This window comes from Varanus komodoensis, unplaced genomic scaffold (genome assembly GCF_004798865.1).
Source record: "Varanus komodoensis strain SLA01 unplaced genomic scaffold, ASM479886v1 scaffold7_3, whole genome shotgun sequence".
NCBI lineage: Eukaryota > Metazoa > Chordata > Lepidosauria > Squamata > Varanidae > Varanus > Varanus komodoensis.
Window position 1 is genome coordinate 17,722,730 of NW_025336480.1, and position 27,362 is coordinate 17,750,091.

Consider the following 27,362-nt stretch of genomic DNA (forward strand, 5'->3'; position numbering starts at 1 on the left):
TCTAGCCAGATTGTTTCTTGGCTGAGAGTTGAATAGGAGACTTCTGGGCATATATAGCTCCCTCTGTGTTATGTTGAATGAAAAAGGTTGGCTCCATGATAGGCTAAAAAACTGTCCAATTTAAAGGAGATCCATTGAAAACTTCAGTTTGGACACTTTAAATACATTCTGTATCCACATTCCCTAGTTCAGAATATGTGGATGTTGTGTTGTCCCCGACTCCCCCGCCTCGATTTCACATGTAAATCCAGATTCAAAGAGAAGTTTGTACATACTGCTTGGATCTTCTTTCCTTTTCATACTGCGGGGGGTTATTTCTTAGGATTGAAGTCTCACTGTGCCTTGCAATTTACCACTTTTTCCTTTTATGGCAAACTGAATGATTGCACTAATGTGCAAGGCACCACAAAGGCACACTTATTAAGAGAACACAAAGTTGGTATGACACTCTAGGAACAATATGGCAAAGGAAAACCTGTACTTTATTAAAGATAAAATAAACTGAATATTTATAATTAAGAGCACTTTGTACAAACAAAATGTCCTAAACATTTACAAAACAGGAAGTCTAGCTAGCAAAAATATTAGCATGTCTAAACACAGTGGCAAGGTGTGCAAAGAGCCTCTGTAAATGTTTGGAAGATGTAGACACAGGAAAAAAGTAGATTGTATTCTCTTTTCTTTACCGCTCTCTAGGGTATAATTATTTTCTATGATTTACACATATTTTCCTATGACTGAAGTTAAACTCAATGAATAGGTGGAGTTGTAGAGAGAAGTACTCGCATACCACACTTTCTGGGTGGTATGCCTTTGTCCTTGCAGTGTAAATATTTTAGAAATGGATTTTTCTTTGCTCGAAGGCAAGGAGTGTGGGGGAAGGGAACCATTCTAGAATTATGGCCCAAAGGGCTTGATGGCTGCTTATCTGTTAGCATCAATTCTAGTTTCAAATGGGCCTCGACATTAATATTTGAACATTCCAATATTTAGAGCAGCATGTAAAAAGCAGTTGATGCTACTTCTAGTGTATTGTTTGCAATAATTAGGATGGCCAGAAAAGCACTTGAAAGCTTGGAGTACTCTGCGTTTGAAACAAGTGAATCCATATGTGTTACAGAAATGTGAACATAAAGGGCATCATGGTACCCTAGGGACAATGATCCTTGGTGAGCCTTATTCACCAAGATGTCTGCTGGTCGCAGGCTGCTTAAAGCCCATCCCCCATCTCTATCCAAGTGGCTTTTTCCCCCAGCACGACTCCTCTTATGCTAAGAATGTAAAAGGGCCCTTGCTGGACCAGTGCGGAAGCCCATCTAAGTCAACCATGCTGTTCGTATCATGGCCAACCAGCTTTCTAAGGGAAGCTCACAGGATAGGAGCATGGAAGCACCTGCCAATCCATATTTCCAGCAACTGGTTCTTCGAGGTAACATACAGCCATCAGGATAAGCAGCCACTCATAGCTTTCTCCTCCATACATTTGTCCCATTCCACTTGGCTGTAGCTACATCTTGTGACAAATTCCACAGTTTTTTCTGGCACAGTCTGACAATGTTCTTCCGTTTACATGTCCTGAATCTTCCATGCATCAGGTTCTTGGCCGATCCCATGTTCTTTTTACTATAGAGGCTGAAATTAACCTCTACCTTGTCCACTTTCCCCATGCCATGCATTATTTATGATACCTCCCCTTCCCCACTTTTTTTAAAGCCCCAACTAATATAATCTTTCTTCTTAGGGGAGATAATTAGCCATGTGATTCCCATCTATTCACTTGCTTCGAGCTTTCTTATTCATCGTCTATCCAAGTTGTCCCTGTAAAGCCCATCATACGCCTAACATTTCTTCTTTCGTCTATGCACATTGTGAGGTACTTCCCATTTTAAATGAAGCCTCTCAGCTTTCCTAAGTCTGCTATTATTTTGCTAGGAGTGACAAGTCTGCAGGATGAGGTGGTTGAAGAGGGAGCTACATATGAAACCAGTGAATCAGAATGCCACAATCACATTCACTATTTCATTCCTATCGATCCTCTTGAGATCAACAGTGTTAATCGCAGCCTATTTAAGCTGTGGTAACAACAAAGCTATTGATCCTGATTCATATAACTAGTGATGGTAAGGAAGACGCTAGTCCTCATGACCTATGAGGTTTGTTTCAGTAACATCAGCAACACCATCTACAGAAGAGTTTTTATGCTTTGATTTTACCCTTGATAGCTCCACAGAGGTCTTGACTTTGTACTTTCCCAGCCAGCCCACCACCTCCATCATCAGTGCAGCTCTTCATTATGACAAATCCACCGTATTTCATTGGATCAGGACCCAAAGATCAACAATTCTCCTTCACACTCTCACCCCACTAGAAGAATATTTAAAAAGTGCCCAACTAGATCAAGCAATAGATCTATCTAGTCCGGCAAGCTGTGTCCAAGAGGGGCCAGCTTGATGACTGAGAGAAGTTATTGTCACCCAACATTTAGGTAAGGTGAAATTTCATTCTTTCTGCGTGCTGCGGGATCAAGTGAGATGCTGCAATGAAGTTCTGGCTAAAGGAAACAGAAGAGTGATCACCATGCTCTAGGATGTTTAAGACAGATGTATAAGCAGAGACCTTGGTGCATTACATAAACCAATATTCATTTTAAACCATGTTGAACAGCAATACAATGCATTGGAGAATCAAGTTAACATGTGCTCAGTCAAAACCACTGGACTAGAACTGTGAGTTCTATGACAGACATGAACATATTCAAAATGAAAAAAGTTACTTTCAATTTTATTCCTATACACTATAGACAACCAGAAGCAAAAAACAAAATCAAAAGGATTTAATTCCTTTTCTTTCAATCTTTCTTTGCAACAATGCAAAGTCCTTAACCTTTCTGGGCACTGGCCACAATAAAACAACCATTGCCCTGCAAAAGACACTCGGTGCACAGAATATTTCTGCTGCCAACAAATGCAAAAGTGCCATATCATAAAAGCAGTCATGCTGCACAGGAACTGGAAATGCTGGTTCTGCTGATGCTGGACTTGCAGTGTTGGCTACTGGAATCTGACAGCTGCCTCCTCACAGCAGAATCCTTGATGGCAATTGGAGAGAAAAAGCAATTGATCCAAAATGCTGTGGGAAAGTGGGACACCCAGGTTGATTTCTTACACCGGGATCTCCCCGAAGCACTGGGTCACTGTCCGTCCTTGGCAGCATGTGCCATATGTGTTCAGAAAATCCCACTAAAGCTGCTGTTACCTGAAGTGTCCAATTGTGCATATCCTATATACACAAATGAATGTGAACAGTGTCCAGAAGCACAAGGAGGTTATCTGCTCGTGCAGGATCCCACGCAAATTGCAATACTATTTCTGAGGTTTCCGTGCACACACATCAACACAGAGCTAAGCTGGCCTTTGGTTTTTAGGCAACCCAAGAGCTGCTGGGTCTGAAAAGGGAAAGAGAGAGAGATTACTAGCATTGTACTCAAGTTCTGGTCTTATAAAGGGTCTGATATGCTTAGCCAGATACTGCATGCTTTCGGCTCATATAGAAGTGAAATTAATCTGCCACACCAATCCTAAACCATCTCAATTATTCCGAATTCCACAGCCCAAAGACACACAAAATGATCACTAAATGGGACAGTCTGTCAGGCACTGATTCTGGAAGCAAAATCCAATGTTACAATGTTTGGTACTGATAGAGATTTTTTCTTAAACCAAACTCTGGTCCAGTTACAGAATAGCAGAAAGAGGCACACAGTGACAATTTTAACTGAGATAAACCCAGGATGCTCCTGACTCTGGACAAAGGTAGTTTAGGCTAGGCCAAGGTGAAGTCAAGGAGAGGCGTTCAAGTGGGTGGCTGTTTCGATAATAGCCAAGGATTGCACAGTGCTTGAGGGTGCTTTCTTTCTAGCTATACTAGCTGCTCTGCACCACTTTGACCTGCACAAGCAGCATCTTGACTTGATCTCCAACTAGTTTGAAGATGGACAAATGACACTGTTCTCATTTTTCACAGCTTGAATCTTTTTGGCACAGAGCAAAAGTACCAGCTTGGTAGGGAGTAGAAGCAAAGAAAATCTTTGTCTCCTTTGAACAATGAGGTTCAAGTGTCAGGTGAACCTGGAAATCAGCTAAATTTCTGCAAAGCCTGCACATCAGATCTTTGAATGACCGTGCTGGCACGACACAGGGGTTGATGCTCCCTTTCTTCCAGGCCAGTTTTCTCAAGTACAAGAAATGTTTCAATTAGCTCTGGCATGGTAGCATTTGCCACAAGACACAGAGCAGGCTGAAAGGATAAGCTGGAACATGGTGGCTGTGAAATATTAGCACAAATGGCTAGTATCTGGTGATAGCAGGATGAGCACTCTCGGTGAAGTGGAAATAACCCACCAGGAGAACTAGTCCGTATGCCATTGTCCAGAATGGCCTGCTTATACGCTACACTAATGCATGTAAGGGGACCCTTCAAGGGCAAAAGCAAAGGAAAGAAACCTACATAGTGGTCCTTAGAAACTTCTGAAGCTTTCCCTTACCGGGCTCCTTGGGAAGCTGTTTTGCACCTTCCATTGCTTGTGAGTTTGGATTTGGTGATACAACACAATGTGGATACCAGGTATATTCTGGCTGCAGAAGGAACAAAACACAAATACAATCAAGATACAGAGTTGCAGAGCAACTTCCATCAAAGCGCTTGTGTTTTCACTGATCGTGCCCATGGCTGGCACAAAGGGAAGCCTTCTGCAAGCTCCGTTGACCTGCTCTGCTCTGGAAACGAGCATTTGGGCTCCTTTCCAGCATTGTTTCCCATTGTGCCAGCAGTGGATCATGCAGGTGCAAGGGCACTGCCCACTATGCGCTCTAGAATTTAGTCAACTTACAGGAGGGAAACGGTGGTAATTCTGAACCAAAGGACGCTCATTTGCCATAGCTGATGGTGGGTATCGGATCTGCTGCCAGTCCTCATAACCATGATACATGTGTGGCTGGGCTGGAGGAGAACACTGGAACTGGTACATGGGGCAAACTGGGGCCACTGGTCCTGGCTGAGGATCCGGATGCAGTCTGTCACCAGAATGCTGCAAGTAAGATACACATTATGCAAGCGCATATAAACCCGGGCACATAAAAGGCTAATGATTTACCACTGGATTATCTGGGCACCTGGTGTTAAATCATTGTGGTCTGGCTGACCTGCACTTTTAATCTCTCCGAAGGCTGACTGAAGGGACATCATGCCTACTTCCACAGTATTTTGAGCTCACTGTTGCCAGGAGAAAGAGGCAAGAGAAGAAGATTAAGGGAAAGGAGGGACTTCCCACTGCTGAGGCAAGAGAGACAGATTCAGAACTGCTCTGGAACAGCATATAGTGACAGTCTCAGTCACAAAAAATATCTAAATGGATGTTTGGGGACTGGTGGGAAGTTGTAGATTGGACAGCCCCAACCTGGATCTTTCCAGGTGTTTGGGACTATAATGCTCTCCATCCCCAACCACTGTGGACATGCTGGCCGGGGCTGGAATCAAAATCAGCTAGCAGGCACCAAGTTGGAGAGAGCCACCCTGGCCTTTCTCCATGTAGTTCTGCATCAGTTTGGCAGGGAGGAATTAAGCAGTATGAAGTAGTTATGCTTAAGGACCTGGACACAAAGGGACTGATTTATACCTCTTCAACTAATGGGCAGATCTCAGCTCACTTAGCCATTGGTTTTTGCACTTCCCAAAAATCCTAGTTCAGAAACTGAATCCAAATACACTTAGAAGGAAGCCTATTGAGAGCAAATATTTAAGTATGTACTTAAATGCTAATTTTCATACACATTAAACAAATACAAGGCAAAGTAGTGTGGAAATAGGACAGGATGGACTTATTGGGTAAGCTCATGAAAAGGGATCAGGGCTGGAAGAAGATGGATTTGTCCCTCCTGTCCATGATGTGGAAGTTATCAGCAGTAATCCTAGCCTTTAGATTCTGATTTGCATGTTGACGCTGGTCTCTCAACACGTCTCCCCTTCTAGCGCCAAGTCCAACTGGCCATGGCATTAGTTCAGTACTTTCAGACCATACTGGCCTGACCTATCTCTTAGCTTGTTGAAAACAGCATGCCCTTTGTCCTGGCACCACATGCATCAGTACCTGTTTGTGCTGCTTGAGCAGTTTCTTGAACTTCTCCTTCTCCTCCTTCTCTTTATAGTAGTCCTCTTTAAAGACCCGCAGCTGACATGGAGACATGGGAAAAGAGGAGGCAATAGGTCAAAATGGAGCTTAGGCACCCATGTCTCCTGCAGGCTGATAAGGAGGGCAGTCAAGTTAAAATAGACCCAATTTAAAAGTTGGAGCAGTTTAGCCCCAAAGCCGCACAGTACAGAACTCCTTTGTTCTATGCCTTTTGGCAGACCCAAGAAAAGGCAGTGCAGGGATACTTCCACAGGGGACAAAGGCAAGACAGATCTCAGAGGCCGAGAGGATTAACTTCTGGCTCTTGTAGCTCGATACTCTTGTGGTTTCCACAGCTTCACCATTCAAGTACCTCAGCACACTTTATGTCTACTTACTGATTGTCTTTCCTTTGCCTCCCAAAAAGAATGCCTGAATTAGAATCTCTTTTCCTGAGAGTTGCCCAACCACCCCTCATATCGCATGCTTTAAATTTCATCAGGATAAAGCTGGGGGCAGAGGGGAGTGACTCACAGCCCGCATGTGGCCCTTAACCGTTCCCTGTGCCTCCTGGAGAGCCCTGTCCAGCTGATCAACCAAGTGCTAGAGGGCAGAGAAGCATCTGCTTGGAGAAGAGCAAGAGGCAAAGAAAGAGAAGGAGCGTGCCCATATTGGGAGAGAGTGGTGGTTGAAAGGTGACAGCATGTCCCCCTACTTTTTTCTTCTCTTAGCGACACTTTAGGAAAAGGGCCAGGTCAGCACACTAAGAAGTGCAAGATCCCTCAAAGAATATGGTTAGGCAAAGAACAGGGGTGGGCAGAGATATCTAGATGGCTTGGACTTCCAGAAGCTCTTGTCAGCATTGCCAATAGTCAGGAATGCTGCAAGTTGAAATCCAAAACACCTGGAGACCTACTTTCAGTCAAACTGTGGCCTAAAAGAAGGGAATGGGAAATAGGCTAAAGGAAGGAGGGAGAAGAAAAACAGACAGTAGGAATGCTTAAAAGAGACCGAGAAATTGGGGATATAGTGGAGAGAAAAGAAATAGTTTGGAATATCATGTCTTGAAAACACATCCTACTGGCAGAATTGGAGGATGGTTGGACCAGATTAGTCAACAGCGCATACTGGGAAGGACCGCAGCAAATGGCCTGATGCACCTTTTCCCTCACAATGTACAATGCTCAATCTCCTTGGACAACAGGATGCCTCTTCCGGGTTCCTACCTGATTGTTGGTAAGCATTAACTGCTTCTGGACCTTCTCCAGCTGCTGCTTCAGCTCTTCCTTCTCCTCGTTCATCCTTTCCCTGTCACTCCGCTCCCGCTGGAAGTCCTCTTCGAAGATCTTCACCTGGCAGCAAACAAACGGCACTACAGTTGCAGGATCACAGAGGCAGGCCAAGTCTGCCATGTGGCCACACCTCACACCGAAGTCAGAAAGAGGTGCTGCCCACTAGCACATAACATGCCCTTGCGCAAGCCCCGCTTCAGCATCCCCACCATAGTTTTGACAGGTCAGATAAGATTCTCTGATGAAGTATATTTCTGCATAAGCAGAGGGCTGATCTTTCATGCTCCTGTTATTATTAGTCAAGACTCTGCTTAAGGCTATTCTCCTAATGTAAAAGTACTGACAAGCAGCAAATAATTAAAACAGTATTTATTTAAAACATTAGCTGGCTCCCTTTATGAGCCAGTAAATCCTCTCAAGATACCCTTCAACAAACCCTAATACAGTGGACAGTATAAAATACTTTCACATTAGATTACCATCAGTGGATCCAGACTTAGTCAAGCTCAGCATAGTTCCACTTAAACCAGTGGGCCAAACTCAGCCATAATTAAAGTCACATTGATTTCAATGGCTCTGTCTTAAGCATGACCAAATCCAGAACCAACATCGTGCTGAAATTAATAACTAATTAGATCTAGTAAAACCATCAAAACTAATGAAAAACAGGAAAACCAGAGCTAAGATTTTTCCTATAATCAGTGAGCTGCTACATCTTCATTAATCAAGGTTGCTGTGGCTCAGAAAGAAAGTGTGACTCCTTTAGTTTGAGCATGTTCATACCACAAGCTTTGAAAAAGCTTCACAGTCCAGAGGACAGTTCAACAAACTTCACTTAAGAGACTGGGACCGAGAAACCTCCCCCTGCCACATTTGGCAGCTGACATCCCTGCACCGCTCAGTGTTTCCATGGTGTTCCATGGAATACTGGTAGGAGGACTAAGTAGACAAGAGATGGGAGGCTGAAGGACCTAAACCCCGTGTTGTCCATTCAACACAAGGGAATTTTACACACAGTACATGGGTGAAAGTCCTAGGAGGACTGGCACGTTGTGAGAACTGCCCATTGTCTTGCACCCTGGTGGGAAATGAAAATGCTGAAAAGGAAACTGCTTCCCATGAACAGTACAGAAATGCAAGAAGGAATTGCTATTTTCTGAACAAAAACTTTTGGTCTACAGGAAGACTCAAACTGAGCTTGATCTTGGCAACTTGTGGCCCTCCAGAATTTTGGCCTGCTATGCCCATCAGCCCTCGGCAGCACAGCCAATGACAAGGGGACCTCTGGAGGAGGTGTCCTTCTCTGATTTAGCAGAAGCATGCCATACCTGCTGCTTCAGGAGCTCATTCTGGGTTGCCACCTCATGATGCCGGATGTTCATGCTGGGGTTGCTGAAGGCAGATGGGGAAGGAGCAGAGGCTTGAACATTCAGGGCATCTTCTAAGGCCTGAGGAGAGATGGGAGCAGTGGGGATGATTAGAACACTTTGTATTGCATGGGAATTTAGAGTCAGTAAGTAAAACATTTGCAGCTGAGAACAACAGGAGTAAAAGATACAGACTACCACACTGTGCGAGGAAGTCCATAACTGACTATGGCAGGGGAGGAAAGGGAGCGAAATGGACGTTGCTACAGAGGAACAGAAAGGGTACAGGTACAAGTTCTTCAAATGACTACCTACCTTATTTAGTCGAAGAATCTCCTTCTCCTGGTACTCTCTTTGCCTGGTGACTGGAGTCAATTGATCCTGAAGGGTCTTCATCCTCTGTTTGAGGTCCTTCACCTCCCCACTCAATTTCTCCTTTTCTGCCTGAAAGAGAGAGATGCATAAAATCAAGTCAAACTCAGACGTAAGTGCCGCTGGTCCTGGGATGTTACTGTAGTGAAACTCACCTCCTCTTCTTCAATCTTGGATTTTGCTAGAAGTAGTTTGCGGTCAAAATCCCTCTGCTTCTGTTCTCGTTCAGCTTCCAATTCCCCCAAAGTCTTCTGGGAGTCAGCAAGCTTTTGCCGTAGATCTGTTATCTGCCAGTAGGGAGAAAAAGAGAGATCAATCAATCAATAGATTAAAGTATTTTCTGGCCACCTTTTAGGACTATGCCCTCCAAACTGATGTTCGAAACACAGTAAGAGCCAACATACAATTTAAAGGCGATCACATCAGAACAGAACGCAGAATTACTCTATGTCAACAGAAGCTACAGCATCAGTCAAAAGCAACCTTGAAGAGCAAGGTCTTCAAGGCTCACAGCAGCAGCAGGGACAAGATTTAAGGTTCTCGAAAGGGAGTTCTAAGACTCAGAGCCACGGCCAAGGAGGCTGGGTCTCTAATACACACCAACCTCATTGATTTTACTAATCGGCATTTCAGGATAACTTCCAAGGCAGGTCTTAGCATATGGCCAAGTTTGTATTGGTGAAGACTTCAGATACATTTTCGAGTTCTTAAAATTATATATATTACTGATTTTCACATTGTAATTGTCTGTGTATGACTAAAATATATGTAAAACATTTATTCTAAGAACTACAGCAATGTCAAGATATCCTGCAGGTTAGTAATAGAGGGAGGCTAACATTGTGATAGGCTGAATACAGGTTGAGGGTGGGTCCTCACAGAATTGGGGATTGTTGTTCAATTGTGTCAGTTGGATGCTGGCTGGATTTGCAATAGGTTCAAAAAAATTGCAATAGGTTCAAAAAAATTGCAATAGGTTCAAAAAATTGGGGATTGTTGTTCAATTGTGTCAGTTGGATGCTGGCTGGATTTGCAATAGGTTCAAAAAAAGGTGCAAAAAAGAAGCAATAGGTTCTGGGCGATTTGTTGTCTGACGCAACAAGCCACCCTCACTGGGTTCAGCTGAAATGAAAAGCCACACTGCTGAAGGTAATTAGGAAAATCTGGCCAGCATGAGCAGGGTGTTATCAAGCCACAGTAGTTTATTGACTACCCTGTGATCATATGAACCTGGCTGTTCTGTTGTGTGAACCAAGCCAGCTAACAAAATCATGGTTTGTGAACCACTGAAAAACAATAGTTCACAACTGAACGGCAAACCAGGGATTCTCTTCATGGGTTGTTCAAGATTAACAAAGCATGTTCTGTTGCCTCAGCTTGATTTATACAGCAAGCCACAGTCCAAAGACAACTGACACTCAGCCTGTACTCTGGCTTGGCATGCTGGGTGAATCCAGCCAAAAAGATTGAAGCTGAATACAGAGAGCGTGATCAAAACCCTGACTTTTTCCCTGATGAGACGCCTATTCAACATGCTTTCCCTTCTGAGATGATAGCAAAACAAAATTCTCCTCATCCTCTGCTCTGTTGAATAAATGCTGTTTATAAAATGGACATCATGCAAGACACTGGCTTTCTGCTGTTACCTTCTGCTCATACTGTTGCTTCATGGACCGGAAATGATGGTCCCACTGCTTATTCACCTCCAGCAACTAGAAAGAAACGTTCAGAGTTACCTTGAGATAGGGATCCTCAGTTCCCTGCTGATGCAGCCACTGGGCAAATGGTGGGTCAAGCCACCATTTTAATCCCCAGCACATGCCAGGCACCATTTCCCTAATCACCTGCCTCGTCACAGTTTCCACTTCATCTCAACCCAGGCGCATGGATTATAAGAGAGGGAAATACCTTCCAATAACCCTACAAAAGGCCATGCTGACTGGGTTCAGATGACACAAGTTGCACCTAGATTGATTAGGGAAATGGCACCCATCATGGGCCAGGGATTTAAACAAGCCACAATGACTTATTTACACCACAGTGGCCTATTTTAATTATACAAAACAAGTAACTGAATTGCTTAAATGACTTCTTGTCTGACAAGCAGCGTGGACTCTGGATAGTTCCATTCAGGCTTCACACACAGATTTACTGCTAAACTTGACAGTAGCCATAGCCAATCTGTCTCAAGACACCTTCCCCAACTTGGTGTCCCTACCACAATGTGCTAGACTACAGTCACCATCATCCCCGATCAGCATAAACAAGACCTTAGGTTCAATCATGGGCATCTCCACAATCAAGTAGAGGGTGATGTGAAAAGGTTGAGACCCTGCAAGTCAACAGTTCCAGTCCAGATGGGCAAGGAGAGGGAGAAACTTCCATTCTCAATACAGATTGCTGTACAACAATCCCATTCAAGCAGTTCAGATTATGCAACAACACCAGTGTGGACCAGTTCACCCAATTTACATGCATGGATAACAGGCATCAAAGCTGGGGTTTTCCAAGAAAAGCAGGCTGTATGTGCTCCTGGAGGTACCCAGAGCATGGCCTACTCTCACAGGAATCTGCCTGATCATTACGTTCTTCAGAGACAATGCACAGACTACCCTATCTTCTGAAGTGAGGCGGTATGACAAGGAACCGGGCCTCTTTGACTGCAGAATCCCCCTCCCTGAGGGTTTTCCTGCTTCCTACTTTGCTCACCTGATGAATGGGGGCCCAACAAGAGTGCTTTCCACTTTGGCTTGTAACACACTCTGCTGCGGCAACTTGCCACTGTTTTGAATTATGATTTGTGCTTTCTTGTGTTGAGGATTTATTATGATTTTATATCTTTTTTATTAGCATCCTCCAGAATCTCCGTGGTTAAGTATGGATATCCCTTAATGGACCCCATCTCCAAGAAATCCTCTTTAGTGTTTGTTGCTTGGGGTAAATGTCTGGGCCTACCTCATTGCGCTGGTGCTCGAGTATTTTCACTCTCTTCTCACTTGTCCCCAGCATGCTTTTCCCTGTTGTTTTCTCCTCCATGGCTCCCTTCTAAAAGGCAAGACAAACGAAGGTCATGACAAGCAGCCACAATGCTCATCCAAACCTTCATCCAAGCCTTTCTATCCCAGCCTGGCAACCAAAGCACTACATCAGCCTCCAGGTGCCCTCCAGATGTGCTGGACTGCAACTCCAGTCATTTCCATTGACTATGTAGGCTAGGCGTAATGGGATATGTAGTCCAACACACCTGGAGGTCAATGTGTTAGAGTTGGCTGCATTACACAGTAGGTCACAGCCCACTCTCTCCCACAACTGCTAGCATCAAATATATTTAGGAACAGCGGCAAAAAAGTGGACGATCGTTATTTTTGTTAAATAACCAGGACACATCACTGTCATGCTCTGGGGTGGTTTGAAACCTCCTAGTGACCAGAGCAGGGAATGAATGGGCAGCCAGTGTACTTCTGTTGCTGCACTCTGCTTTTGCAATGAGGATGTGAAGGTAAGGCTGGAATCCAGCCCTTTGAAGACATCATTAGAGGTCTTTCCCATGCCCAGACCTGATCAGGAAGCAAACTGAGCTGAGATCCAGACCATGAATGCTCAGGAACACTAGTGGTATCATTGCACAAATTAGGCAAAGTATGTAATTCTTTGTGCAAAGTAGGCAAAGAATGCGATTCTTTATGCAAAGTGTGCAGTTCTTTGCACAAAGTACACAAAATATAGAGTCCTTTGTGCAAAGCAGGCAAAGCCTTTGAGAACCTTCTGTAGAAGCAGCACTCCACTGCACAGCAGGTGTTTGGATGGCGCGTGCACAAGCCAGCCTTGCTTGGACTCGCTTCCTGCCAGACACCCACACGAACCTCCTGGTACAAGACAGGTTGAAATCTGATGGACTGCCACCGCCAGACCAAATGCCTCATACATGACTAGTTGGAATGTCCATTCCGCCAAATCCGCCATAGAAGAATAGACCAAGATGGACAGATAAACAGAGTGAAAAAGCCTCCTACCTGTTGCTCCGCAGCACATTCTGTGACTTCCGCTTTCCTGTCTTCTTTGTTGCCATTCATTACCATCTTCCTGAGCTCCATATTCTCACACCTACATTGGGAGATAGAACTATTTCAAGCTGAATACTAGGGAAAGGGAAGCAGCCTTCTGGATTTCCAGCATGGTTGGGAACAGGGCATGTGACAGCCAACATATGTACTGCAAAGCCCCTAGACTTTGAAGGTAATTCTCCATGAAAGTATCTGCCATGAATCTGATTCGACTATCAGTAGCTACTAGTTGCAACGGCTGTATGCCACCTCCAGGATCACAGGCAGATCACTTGTTAATACCATTCTCCAGGGAACATGGATGAGCAGTGGGGAACAGCGCTGTTACATGCATGCCTTACTCCCCAAGATGCATCTGATTGGCCACTATGGGAAACAGAATGCTGGACTAGATAGGCCTTCAGTCTGATCTAGTATGGCTCATCCTACGCTCTTGGACTCCCCACCCAAAAAAACTTTCACCTTCCTGCTGCAGCAACCTCTTCCAAAGGCAGCTGCATTCTATTTATTAGTTTTATTTCCATCTTGGATTGTCATGGCAGGGACTATACAAAAGCCTAAGTACAAAAGTCCAATAGTGGGAAGAATGCCAATATAGAAGTTAATTTTTAATGGAACCTTGGGCATGGGTGGAGTCTAGAGAGAGAAGATCTCCCTAGCAGCTAAGGAATAAGGACCAGTAAAGGGTCTTGCAGTGGCAGCAGTAGTGAGAGATTTAATTACCATGAAACAGCAAAGCTGTGGAGAAAAGATTCTTATGCAGGCCACTCAGTCCCCTTCTACATTAATACACAGAGTGATCAAGTCAGGCGTACACCTTACACACCTTGAAATGTCAAGCATACAGCCCACACACCTTGTCCCTTTTTCAGAGATAGACAAGAAAATTAAAAAGATAGCAACAATCCCTTTCTTATATAAAGTTGGAATGCAAGGATGTTCAACTCCTTCCTAATTTTTGCTCCTGAGATGCTATCTAGATTGTGCAGATGCAAGTGTGTGCATGTGGCAGGGGATTTCTTCTTGCTTGTTCCTCTCAGATAACTGAAGAAAAGAATTCCTTTAAGTTCTTCACATGTACAAGGAAAATGTGAGCTTCAGGTAGTGCTGGAGACAGACTCACAACTGAGCTGAGTTTTGTATATCCAAGGGGAAATCCTCCATTTAAATATGCCCTGGGTTGCCTCCATGGAACTTGAAATCTTCTATACCAGGGACATTTTTGACCTAATTAGTCTGCAAGAGCTTTCTCCACTACTGCCTTAAGAATGAAACAACCTTCACCTTCTTTCTGAAAATGCTTTCCCACTTTTAAGTTTGTATTGCAAATATTCAGTCTGAGAAAAGGTTCTGTGTTACTCAAAAATTTTCATGTCACAAGTTTTTGAGTTACACAGAACTTTGGCTTGTCCTAACAAAAGGTACTTACTTGTCCCTGTGAATCTTGCTCGAAAATGACAAACTGTTTTGGATTTACTTTGTTCCTTTTTGTCCAACACAGCTATTATATTTCTAAACTTAGTTAGAGTTCTGTCCTATCTCTTATGGGGAGGAGAAGCAGGGCACCAGAGAAATTCTCAGCTGTCTCCAGGGTCAGATCAGAGGTAACAGTGGGAATTCTTCCAGGGGGTTGACTTGGAGGCCAAGCCTCATCCCCTGGAAGAACCCAATGAATTTCTGTGAGTTGGGTACAGAACCTCCATGGGCCAGATTAAGTCCTAAGGCCAGATGTTCCACATCTAAAACTTGCACAGTCTTGCCAAGTACAAAATATGTAGCATGTGTCTTTCCTGAGAGTTAACTTTGCAATCCTTAACCACAGTAGATATAGATCACAGCACATGCAACTCACAATCAAGACAGTGCCTCTAGAGGGCAGCATGTTATGGAGAATTAGACTAAGTTACCACTTTTTAAAATGCACTTCTTAGTATGAACCTTGGTCAGATGAGTATGAGCACAAAAGAGCAAAGTTTTGTCTGGAATAAGGAAACCGAAAGTAAAACTATTTAGAGAAACCTGGCCTTTCCCAGCTCAGCCCATCAAGACTCAGATTACTACACTAGAAAATTGGTTACATCTTGAAAGGTCAAACGGCATCATGGTGATCTGCAAAGAGCTTGCATCTCTGGCATTTCAATATTACCTTCACAACGATGAAGAAAAGTTTGCCACTAGATCTCTAGTGAAAATCTTTAATAGGCTGAGATGCCAAGAGGTAAATTATACAGCAATCTCATATGCTACATTTAATTAAATGAAATGCCCTTTGAAAAGGGAGAGGTAGAATATCCGGCCATATGCCTCAAATCCAGAAATGAAAGAGAAAAATCAACTCTTACCCCTCTTGAAAAAGCATTTTAGGGTGATGCTTGTTATGATTCTTACTTCTTCCCAAAATGCTGTGAATCTGGGCTAGGGTAAGGTTGAGGCTTGTCACAGGCTTTCCCACTGAGCAATGGGGGTGCCTGCTATACCAGGGTGGGCTACCATTGAAGTGTGGATCTCTTTTTTGAGGCTTAGGTAGTTTGGGAGAAACAAATACTCTAGAATATGGGTGGGAAGAAGGTAGGTCTTCAAGTCTTTTGGACTTCAACTCCCAGCATTCCTGACCATTGGCGATGCTGACAGGGGCTATGGAGTACTAATGTCCAAACCATCCGGAGATCTAGCCTCCATCCACCCCAGTTTAGAGGCCCCTGCCATAGTCTTCAAAAAGCTATTGGTGGCATGGTTTCCCTTAAACAAAATGGAATAGTGGAAGCATTAGGATTCACCCTTCACTGCTACCTAGGGATTCCCACCACCATGGCCACTCCTGTTCCTCACTATCGGGTGGATCATGATTCTCTTCCTCAACAGCACTGCCCTGGCCCTGTTGGAATAGGTGATTTTTCCAGGCTCCTTTAACGCCAGACAGCACTTTGGGTGGCTGTGAAGCTGCATGGGTCTTGCGTCCAAGCCACTTGGGGCAGGGGGACCTTGTCCAATGGTTAAGCTCAGTGGCAGTCACCCAATGGACACAAATGGCAAACCCTGGAATTGCTGCTTGGCCCACTGTGCGGCACGCTTACCTGAGCTCTCTTTCCCCACCTGACTTGCACTCACCTCAGCTTCTCTGACACCTGGTTCCTTTGCTCTAGTTCCTTCTCTAGCTTCACCCTGAGCTCTTCATTCTCATTCCGCAACTGCTCACATAATGCCTGTTTTTGAAAAAAAAACAAAAAGCATCAGCAGGGCTAAAGGTTTCCCAAGAGCCATTTGACTGGTTATACATTTCCCAAGAAGCTTCCAGAAATAGGTCACTTGCTATCTGTACACCTGTTTCAGTCTGAATTTCCAAATCCTGAGCCCCACTATTTCTTTTTGCTGGGTTTTGCCAATCACGTCAGAACTGGATGTTTCCTCTCCTATATTCTATTTGTGTCCCACATGTCCTCCAAGGAGCTCAAATGAGACTGTACAGTCTCCCCACCCATCCTTTTATCCTTGCAACCATCCTGGGAGGCAGCTTGGGCTGAAAGACTGTGATTGGCCCAGACTCACCCACCGAGCTTCTAGCAGAGTGGGAATTTTAACCTGGCTCTCCCCAGGCCTAGCCTGACATTACATCACACCAGTGCTCACAGAGAGGCTGGAAAGAAAAGAACAGTCATTCTGAAACCAACAGCTAACAGGACCAACCTGGACACGACATTACTCAAGTTACTTGATGCTGCATAGTTGAAATTTTAAAAGAACAACAAATCACAAGGAAGGAGAGCACTGGGTCAGGGCCATGGGGTGGTGAGTGGGTGGGTGGCTGTAAACCTTTCTGTGCCACAGGCCTATTCCTACTGGGTGCCCCCACCCCGAAACACACCCTGTGGGGCTGGCTCTTCATTAAAACCAACCAGCTGAACTGCAGCAGTGCAAGACCAAACAACATGAATAATGGCTGGACTTCATCTGACCCTCAGAGAAAAGTATAAACTGCTATCTCAGCCATGGCTTCCCACCTGTCCTGTGAGAATGAGAAAACTGAAGCAGCCCTCTTTTTTTAAAGAGGAGGTTAGGAGAGAGTAATATATCACAGAACGAGAAGAGCAAGGAGAAATTAAAAAGTGGGGAAATCTAAGGTCAAAACAGATGCAACGTGGGCAGGTAAAGTGGCCAAGGTGTTTAAGCCAGTGGTCAGTGAGTTTAAGCCATGATGAGGCACATGCCAAATGTTTCCACGGCCAGTGCTTTACCTGTGTTCCTTCCACACCTGTTTTGGCCACTTGGTGGGATCTGGGGAGAGGGAAAGAGAGAATAGGACAGTGGAGGAACAAATGAACTGTGCACATCTACCAGCAGCCCTCGGACCTGAAGAATGGAAGTTCTCTGTTCGTTCTTGTGCACCTTGGAGGACAGGCGGTTGAACTCCACAGCCATGCGCCCCAGATGGGCAAAGAGCTGGGTTTTGTCAGACTCCTCAGCAAAAAGGCTGAGCGTGTTCTCCAAGCGCTGGAGGTGGGGCATAAGGTTGGTGTCCTCGTTTTCTAGATCCTGCAAGAAACAAAATGGTCAGGAGAAAGAACAAGAGAGAGCCAGACTTTGACAGTGTCGGAAAAACAGCTTGCCATCTTTGACTTCTTTCAACCTAGGCCCAGAACAAACAATATGCTGACCTTGTACCTTGGGCTGTTTTTATTTTGTAGAAATAGTACTGGCAGGGAGGGTTGTGTGTAAGATTGGGAATGTAGTGTGCAGGAACAGGAAGGGTGGTGGTGTTTGACTCTTTTTCTGTTTTCCAGCTGAAAATCTACCCCAAAGTTGAAATTTGCCCCTGAAGGTTGCACTTCCTACAATGGAAGGTGAAAAGATGGTGCCAGAGAAAAGAGCCAGACTCACACCAACTTCATGGTCCCCATCTGGGAATCTACTTTAACTGCTGTTTCTTTAAAACAAAGAAGTAATCTACTTTCCCTACATCACACATAATTCTACACATGTCTAGTATGTCTCCTTATTTCTAAAATAAAAGGGCTCCATGCATCCCATCACAAAAAATATACTCCAATCCTCTCTTCATTTCAATTGCCCTTTGCTAAATCTGCACATCCACACACACACACACACACACACACACACACACAGGAGGTATCAATGTGGGGGTGACCTGAATGGTACATAGTACAAACCATTCTCTTTTCCTAGTCTAAATACTAACTTGGGCTCTGAAATCTGTTCAAAGATCCCTCAGACCAAACTTAAAACAAGACAGAAAAGCCAGGACCAATAATTAGGCCTTCCAAATGTGTTGGACCACAACCCCCTTCAACCCCAGCCAGCTTGTTTTATTTGTTTATTTCACTGCATGTCTTGCTGATAAAAATAAAACCAATGGCAGCTCACAATAAAATGGAGATTAAAACCAAAATCCAGAGTCAAATACACCATAAAAGTAAATGACTTAAAACACAACAATAAAAGTAATAAAAAGCACCAAATAACGAAAAACACCTTCAGCAACAGCCCAACTAACATGCCAAAGGCCTGCCTGAATGGGAATGTCTTTACTTGCCAGAAGGAAGACACCACAGAAAGGACCAGACTGGAGTCCTTCAGCATGGAGATCCACAGCCTGGGAGCAACCACCGAGAAGGCCCTCTCCCACATCCTCATCATATACTCCTCTGATGAAGAACCACTACCAAAGCTCTCAAAGCCAGGACAGGTTCATAAGAGAGAGGACAGTGCCTCGCAGAGCCTGCTCCCAGTATCCACTCTAGAGTTACTGTGTGCCTACGGGGCACTTAGCTTTGTAAAAGGCATTCTGTGTCCCTGAAATAACTCATCACGGTGCCAAGGCTTCTTTTGCCCTGTGAGGATCTCTCTGCTCCTCTTCTCACTGACAGTTTATTTATTTATTTATTTAAAACATTTTATGCCGCCCCCATCGCAATGAAGCCTTGGGGCGGCTCACAACAGAAACAAAATACATAAATAAATAACAATATAACAATAAAAAAATTATTTAAAAACCTCCGGTGCATCTCGGCTAAAAATTTTAAATCCTATAAATACAAATAATTTAACAATTAAAATAAGTTTTAAATAAAAAGGTCTTAGCCTGGTGCCGAAAAACAAATGACGGCGCCAGGCGGACCTCTTTGGGGAGCGCATTCCATAGGTGGGGCGCCACTGCAGAAAAGGACTTTCTCCGGGTACTCACCCTCCTAATATCATTCACAGAGGGTTCCCGGAGAAGGGCATCTGTTGCTGATCTCAAGGGGCGGGAGGGCATACATGGACGCAAGCGTTCCTTTAGATACCCAGGGCCCAAGCCGTTGAGGGCTTTATAGGTCATAACCAACACCTTGAATTGGGTCCAGACTTCAATCGGGAGCCAGTGGAGCTGACGGAGGACTGGAGTTATATGAGAACAACGCCCAGTCCCCGTCAGCAACCTGGCAGCTCTATTCTGCACCAATTGAAGTATCTGGACCGTCTTCAAGGGTAGCCCCATGCAGAGCGCGTTACAGAAATCTAATCGGGAAGTCATCAACGCGTGTGTCACTGTCGCCGGGCAGTCATTCTCCAGGAAGGGACGCAGCTGATGCATCAGCCGAAGCTGAAGGAAGGCGCTCCTCGCCACCGCCATCACCTGAGCTTCTAGAGACAGCTCAGGGTCGAGCAGCACTCCTAAGCTGCGAACCCTGTCCCTCAGAGAGAGTGCAACCCCATTTAGGACAAGGCCCAAGTCCCCGATCCCGAGGCCTAACCCTAACCCTGAGCCACCCACCAACAGGACCTCCGTCTTGTCTGGATTGAGCTTCAGTTTATTGGCCCTCATCCAGCCCATTACCTCGGCCAGGCACCAGTTCAGCACAGCCACTGCCTCACCTGGATTGGTGGAGAACGAGAGGTAGAGCTGGGTATCATCAGCGTACTGATGATTCCACAGCCCACACCTCCTGATGACCTCTCCCAGCAGTTTCATGTAGATGTTGAATAGCAAGGGGGACAAATGGACCCCTGCGGCACTCCATGGCATAGCAGCCATGGTGCGGAGCCATAGTCCCCCAGCACCAGCTTCTGAAATCACCCATTGAGATAGGAGTGGAACCACCGCCACACGGTGCCTCCAACTCCCAATCCCGCTAGCCTATTCAGAAGGATACCATGGTCGATGGTATCGAAAGCCGCTGAAAGGTCCAGGAGAACCAACAGGGACGCACTCCCCTTGTCTCTCCCTGCCCAGGTCATGGTACAGGGCGACCAAGGCAGATTCAGTGCCGTACCCGGGTCTGAAGCCGGACTGAAATGGGTCCAGATAATCAGTTTCATCCAACAGTTCCACACCTTAGCCATGAGGAGGAAAAATAACTGATCGCCAGAATCTATGTCTCCGCTCTGCCACCCCATGTAGGACAGCAGCACCCAGCAGTTTGGTTTCCCAGATCCCTGGATGAAGGAATTGCTAGACTAGGATAGCTGCTTTACATTAACGAAAAGCAATTTGCAACATAACTGTCCAGACAAAACAGTAATCAAGGATTCACTAAGGTTGCAAGGGACTGGTATTTGCTTTCCCTGCTGACTGCTGAGTAAGTAGCCTCTGATCATGGACAGAGCACCTTTAACACTAAGAACATGCAGCCTGTCTTCATACACCTGGGATTAAGGAACATAACATAGCACAGACAGTTATGGAGGGGTTCTTGGGGTTGCTCCTTCTAGCAATTATCCCCAGCAATTTACTCCTAGAAAACAACTCAGGTGAACACTGTACAGTACATTAACTCTCTCTAGTCTGTGAGGATCACATGCTGGGATGAACTCTACTCATTATTCTACATCTACTTGAACCAACCTGGATGTCCACCCCACACACATTTTTCAGATCTAGACGCCTTACCCTTCCTTCTTTGTAAGATCCCTTGTTCTCCAGTTTCTATATTTACCTCTGTAGCTGCACTGGTGCCTCTCATACCAAAAGCCTCGGTGCACACCAGTTCCCGTGTCAGAAGCTCTGCAGCTGAAACACATGTGTCTTTATACAGGCCAACTAGGCCCTCATTCATGGCACACCTGCCCTTGACGTACAGAGCCACACCTTCATCCATAGGTAGGTACCTGACCCCAAGCCCTCCTCCCTGAGCCAACAGTTTGGGAACACCCTGCTGGGCCTGGATTGTTATGATGATGTAATTGCTTGGTTGCCTGGGAGATGTAAGCCACTATTCAGATCAGAGACAAATCAGGAAAGAGCAGTTGCTCAGCCTGGTGGCCAGGATGGCTGGATCAGGCTTCAGGCCAGCTAAGTCAGCTGACATGCAACCCATTGGAAGGTGAAAGGAGGGGAAATACCACCTTTCACTCCAGGCTTACTTGCTGATTCATTCTTTCTTTCCTCCATGACCATGCCTAATAAACTTGGTCCAGAAAGGCACAGAAAAATCCCAATATTGCAAGCGGCTTTTGTCCACATCTCTCAGTGCTGACTCATGAGGGAAATAAACAAGAGGTCAAACCATAAATTGTAGGACTGCCTTCAATGCCAAGCATGGCATTGTCTCATCTTGTTTTCAGTCCCAACATTAAAACATTTCAGGAAAGGTAACTGTACTTCAGGCAGGTTCAAACTAGCTCTCCCACAGCAACCTTCCCTGACCTTTGCTCCCTGGAATCCGCACTGTCCTCAGTAAACAGGGTAAATAGCTGTGCTAGCCGGAGGAGGATGAGGAGGCTGCAACTGCCTTCTGACAACAACTGCATTCCAGCCATGTCAGATAGCAAGAAAAGGCTGCTAAAGAGCCAGGGCCTCGCCGGTGTTGTGAGTGCTAGAGATCTGTGACTCCAAGCAGCTTTTCAGGTTTTGACAACAATACTTGGATGATTTGACGGATACTGTTCTACAAATGTGAGAGAGCCAGTGTGGCTCTGTAGTGGTTAAGAGCATGGGACTGGGACTCAGGCGATCTGGGCTCAGCCATGGAGCCAACTGGGTGACTTTGGGCCAGTCACAGACTCTCAGCCCAGCCTACCTCACAGGGTTAATGTTGTGGGGATAAGATGGAGGAGGAAAATGCACACACTACCAACACACCAGAACCCCTTTACTACCTTTATATAAAACAAAAAAGAGAAGGAAACTCCCTGTGATGCAAATGCCCAATGCATTTTGACAAGTATCCCAAGGCTACTTTCCTGGAGCACATGGGGAACATTCTGTCCCTTTAGATCACAGGTGAGGACCTCCATCATAATTCCTGATCATTGGTAATGTTGCCTGGGGCTGCTGGGAACCGGAGTCCAAGAGCACTTGAATAACCATGCAAACCCCACTCCAGTTTTAAAAGGAACTTTAGGTAATCTAGGATGTTTCCACATGTTCATGCAGTTTCATGCTGAGAGTAGAAACTGCTAGTGAATTATTTTCTTTCAGTCCCACTTGGCTCTGAACCCTCTTTTCCAGGCTCTTTCAGCTCTTCTAAAGTTTCTATACATCATCATCAGCTACCCACATTCACTTTCATTGTAGCACAACAAATTCGTTGCCATTTGTGCTGTCACAGTACTTTAAATTGCATGCACTGGCTTCTGGCACAGAATTGGGGATCTTTTTATTATTTTTATTTTTAATCTCAGAATGGTCAGACACAAATTCATGATAAATGACTCTCTGATTAAAAAGAAATGAGTGAACACACACACACAATGAGAGGCTGGGCAGTCTAAGTGGGTTATGCAACATTTCCGCATAATAATTTTACAGGCTGTCAGAGCAATTAATCAAGCTTTGTGCAGAACCAGTCATGGTCATCCAATTACATGCAGCTGAGCACTTGGCAGGTATCACCTTAGCTGACAACACTGGCTCTTCTGCGAGGTTTATAAAGAGGAGCTGTAGCTCAGTGGCAGAACACCTAGTCTGCATGCAGAAGGTCCCAGATTCAATTCCTGGCAGGAAGAAATCCTGCTCGGAATCTTGCAGATCTGCTGCCAGACAGTGCCAACAATATTGGGCTAAATGGACCAAGGGTCTGACTTCTTGTGTTGCTTAGGAAAGGTGGCTCTTGGCCAACTTTAACTCATGCAAGCAGTTTCTACAGGCAAAGAACAGCAAGCTAAGCACCTTTAACAGTGCACCCTCCATTGTGAGCTTGACATACCTGTGGCAATTTGCCCCACCTAGTTCTTCAAGCAATGATGTCTTTCCTGTGCCACACCTTCTCCAAATCTGTTATAGTTACTTAACAATTCCTGCTTCCTTTAACCTTCTGCTTCCCTCAGCTCACTCATGTTGGCTCAAGAACAAGGCACGAAGAGACTTGTGCAACAGCTTTAAAATAACCAAGTTAGGATTCCCCGTTTCTATGTGTAATAGTTCAGCCATGGGCAATACCAAGTAGGTGGGACTTGGCTCTGGAAACAGAAGTTATAAAGATTTTTCCAGAGAAAGAGGCTCTTGCCCCTAACATGATTAACAGAGGTGACTGATTTGGGTTAAAATTCCTGTTCTGACATTTACATGATCCAATTATAAGCTGGATCAAAGAGATAAAGTAAGGGAAATTCATAGCCATGAATTAAAAGAATGGATTTGTTTTAGCCTATCAGTTGTTTGAAGCTGAAGCAGCTTTGGTGGTTGCTTTTATGGCATGGACCCTAACTAAGGGCCCGTGAAAGGAAGAAGACCTTCCATTCACAGACAACTGAAACCTGGATGAGAATTTTGCTGGAAGAAGAGAAGGAAGGACGATTTTTTCCTTCTCACATTCCCCTCCACTCTTCCAGGGGATCGAGCAGTTGCCCATAGCAGATCTCTGCCAGCAGAAGCAGCTGCAAGAGGAAGAGTGGGGGTGGGGAAGAGGTAAAAGCTGCCTGCCCCTGGCTGCTGCTTCTAATGGCTGGACTGTCCATGAGGATGCTCTTATCAAGAGGAGCAAACTCAGAACCACAGCCTATCCTTTAGGTATCCGCCAGCCTCCCACAACATTATGTCCACCATATAAGCTATAATCCCCAACCAGTATGACCATTGGCCATGCTGGCTGGAGTCAATGGGAGTTGTAGTCTAACACAACTGGAGGGCGTTAAGTTGGGGCAGGTTGGAATAGGTAGTTATCTGTTCATTTCCTGAACCTGCCTAAGTTTGAAGGCACCTCTCAGATCTCCTCAAACCTTCTGAACTCCTTGGTGCTAAGCAGTAATGAACAGCAGCTGTTCTCAGTCTTGTTCAGTGTACGAAAGATGTAAACTCTTCAAAGATGCTGACACTTTAAAAAAATCTGTGTGGGGCTGTGTTCCACTTTCTTCAAGGAGCAGGGCTCAAAGGGTGAGAAGGATTCGCTTGATTGCGCCAGTCAGTTTCACCACTTGGGTTTTTCCGGCCTGCTTTCCTGAGAAGTGGCACACTGTTGTACCTGACGTAGTATGAGGTGCTTGTGTCTGCCATTCTGTTGGCTGCCTGCCCAGGCTTGCAATTAGACACTGCCAAACTGGGGACAAGGAAGTAGCCAGCCAGCATGCAGCTTTGCATATGTGAGCAAGAAAAGAAAAAAAGAAAAAGCAAAACCTCTTGACAAAAGCACTTTCGGATTGCTCCACTCATATTTTGGTGCGAGAATGCCCGTTGGCTTGTTCTGGGAAAGGGGCCAACGGAAAAAATCATACGGCACGTGCCTGGTTTTTGTGGTTACAGCCTCTTTGGGTGGCGGTACAGCAGTGACGAGACAGCTGGTGGACCAGCAATATATCTAGAAAACCTCCTTCTTAAGGAAAACTCTGCACTGTGCTCAGTCAAGGAAATTCATTTTTATAAAATAAAGCAGCTTCTTTGGGAAGTGCCAGTCTGTTGCAGAGGATCACGGAAGGAGGTAACACGTAACATGGACGCATCTTTCTTTCCCCACTTTATGGGCTCAGCCCACCTGCCTCCATCAAAATTGCCCAATCCACCCCACCCCCCAGCAGTTTTTTTGCTCCATGGAGAAAAAGCTCTGTTTACTCTTGCACATTTTTCCTCTAATAAACAAAAAGCAGTGGGGGTGGAAGTTCAGATCTGAGCAGCAACCTCCAGAGAAAAGGAGGCTTCCCCCTCAAGATTTTTGGCCCTAGGCTATGCATCACCACCAGAACCGCCACAGCCTTGAGGTAAAAACAAGCAGATGATGGATGATTACATGTTCCTCAGTGCTACATGGTATAATATAAATAAATAACCACCAATAAATAAAACCTGCTGACTGGGCTTCCTCTGGACGTACCTGCCCCCATTCCCATCTGAACTACTGTACATGGAGATCATGAAAAAGCCACCACATAAAACGTCACACACAACTGTGGTTCTGGCCATTGTCCAGAAGGAGCACACAATCAACTTTTTCTTCTTTTACATTTGAATCTTAGCTTGCTTTTTAGATTAACTTACAGATTTTCTGCTGCTTTCTTGTGATAATTTCTTCTCTTCAGCACCAACAATTTCAAACTCGGATGAAGACCCCTGATTTTAAAGCAAAAAAAACAACAACAGATATTTAGAGCAAAATATTCTAAATTATACAGTGTCTCCCACAGTGACAAAAAGTGGAGGCTAATGTGTTAACCTGTGTAACTGAAGTGTTTTATGACTATTAAAGCTAGTGATCCCATTGCTTGGATGTAGGTAACATCCTTCCAGTATATTATAAACATTAAGTGAGTTAAGCAGACATATTCCCTCTCTCAATCCCTCCCACATTTTCCACTGTTCTTTTCCAATTGAGAGTCCATATTCTGTGACTCCAAGAGGTTAAGCACAGTGAGCTACTGGTGGAGCGTTAAAAGACTCTTGCAATGCTTTTGCAAGCCTTGGGGTTCCCCTAAACATGCTGATAGCTTTCTCATCTTTCTCAGCGGCATTATTATTACTTTTACTCATTACATTTCTATACCACCTGTAGCCAAAGCTCTATGGGTGGTTCGCAACATTAAGCCACCCATCCAGATTCCACCCAATCCTGCTTAGCTTCCAAGATTAGGCAGGATCAGGCACTTCAGGCTATATGGAAGGCTTTACTCCAGTCTAGTTAAGTCTGGGGCATTGAGTTCAGTCAAAGGGGGAATGAGCAACCATAAAATTCATTGGACTGAACTGCATTTTTTTAAATGTTGCATATTTTTCTGATCTAAAAAAAGAGCAGAGGTAACATTTTAATCACCATGCACGAGGAATAAATGTCAGGCTCTGCCTAATAACAATTAGGTTTTTCATGCTACAGCATGAGATGTAGTTATAATACTCTCAGATAATATACAAAGTTCAGCACCAGTTTATTACCAAAAGTACAAAAGGCTAGGATAAGAGACATTCCTTTTTGCCATATGACATCCCTAAGTTCTAGGCAATTTAGAGACAACCTTTCAGATTCCTAGAACATCCAACACTTGGATGATGAGAAGTTCTAGCCTTAGATATGAATGAACATCAATGGCCGGCTTAGGAGAGATCACTCTTTAAGCCCCAGTTCTGCATCAGTAAAATGTAAATTATAAAATAGTCCACCTCTCAGAACTGAAGGGAGGAGGAGTAAGATTGCAAAGCAGATGGTTCTTAAAAGTCCCATACTAATCCATAGCAATTCTATAGCCCAAGTAACTTTCTTCCAAGTGTAGATACTCTTAAAAACATAAAACTTCAATGGAAGAAAAAGGTTTTGTTTGGTGCTATTTGGTTGTTCCTTTTGGATCTCTCTTTTAAGATTTAGCATTTTCACAGCCTGATTTTATGCGCCCTACTTACTCAGAAGTATGCCATTAACTTTAACAGCCCTTATTCCCACGAACACTTACAAAGCCTGCACTCTTATAATAATCAAGAATGGTTTCTTACTGTGGAGGATGGCTTCCGGGTGGCTTTTTCCAGCTCCTTCTGGTTGTCACCTGAACCCTCTGGGGAAGAACAAAGATCTGGGACTGCTCCTGTAAATGGTGAGAACAATTCTCACCTTAGAGATCTGACTTTGCAGTGAAACGATGAAGAACTGAGAAGAGTGTGTGGGGGAGGGGAGGGTAAGATAGTTGGGAAATTCATCTCCTGCATTAATGGGAAATAGATTCTGGGGATTTTTTTAAATAGGAAACCCAACCT

General features: G+C 44.7%; 1 protein-coding gene across 4 annotated transcripts in view; it reads right to left on the reverse strand.

The window, feature by feature from the left end:
- Positions 1–461: 461 nt before the first annotated feature.
- The window catches only part of TNIP1 (TNFAIP3 interacting protein 1), a 64,192-nt gene continuing 37,291 nt past the window's right edge, over positions 462–27,362 (reverse strand). For 3 of the 4 annotated variants that reach the window (XM_044454439.1, XM_044454440.1, XM_044454437.1), the window contains exons 4-18: positions 27,105–27,193; positions 25,665–25,736; positions 17,594–17,791; positions 16,370–16,464; positions 13,211–13,301; positions 12,153–12,242; positions 10,844–10,909; positions 9,353–9,484; positions 9,141–9,269; positions 8,787–8,906; positions 7,393–7,518; positions 6,146–6,226; positions 4,889–5,086; positions 4,544–4,634; positions 462–3,445 (exon numbers count right to left, since the gene is read on the reverse strand). In XM_044454439.1, the coding sequence (XP_044310374.1) occupies positions 3,402–3,445; positions 4,544–4,634; positions 4,889–5,086; positions 6,146–6,226; positions 7,393–7,518; positions 8,787–8,906; positions 9,141–9,269; positions 9,353–9,484; positions 10,844–10,909; positions 12,153–12,242; positions 13,211–13,301; positions 16,370–16,464; positions 17,594–17,791; positions 25,665–25,736; positions 27,105–27,193 (1,622 nt within the window). In that variant the 3' untranslated portion in view covers positions 462–3,401. The remainder of the gene's footprint in view (positions 3,446–4,543; positions 4,635–4,888; positions 5,087–6,145; positions 6,227–7,392; positions 7,519–8,786; positions 8,907–9,140; positions 9,270–9,352; positions 9,485–10,843; positions 10,910–12,152; positions 12,243–13,210; positions 13,302–16,369; positions 16,465–17,593; positions 17,792–25,664; positions 25,737–27,104; positions 27,194–27,362) is intronic. The other variant, XM_044454441.1, reaches the window with a different exon arrangement.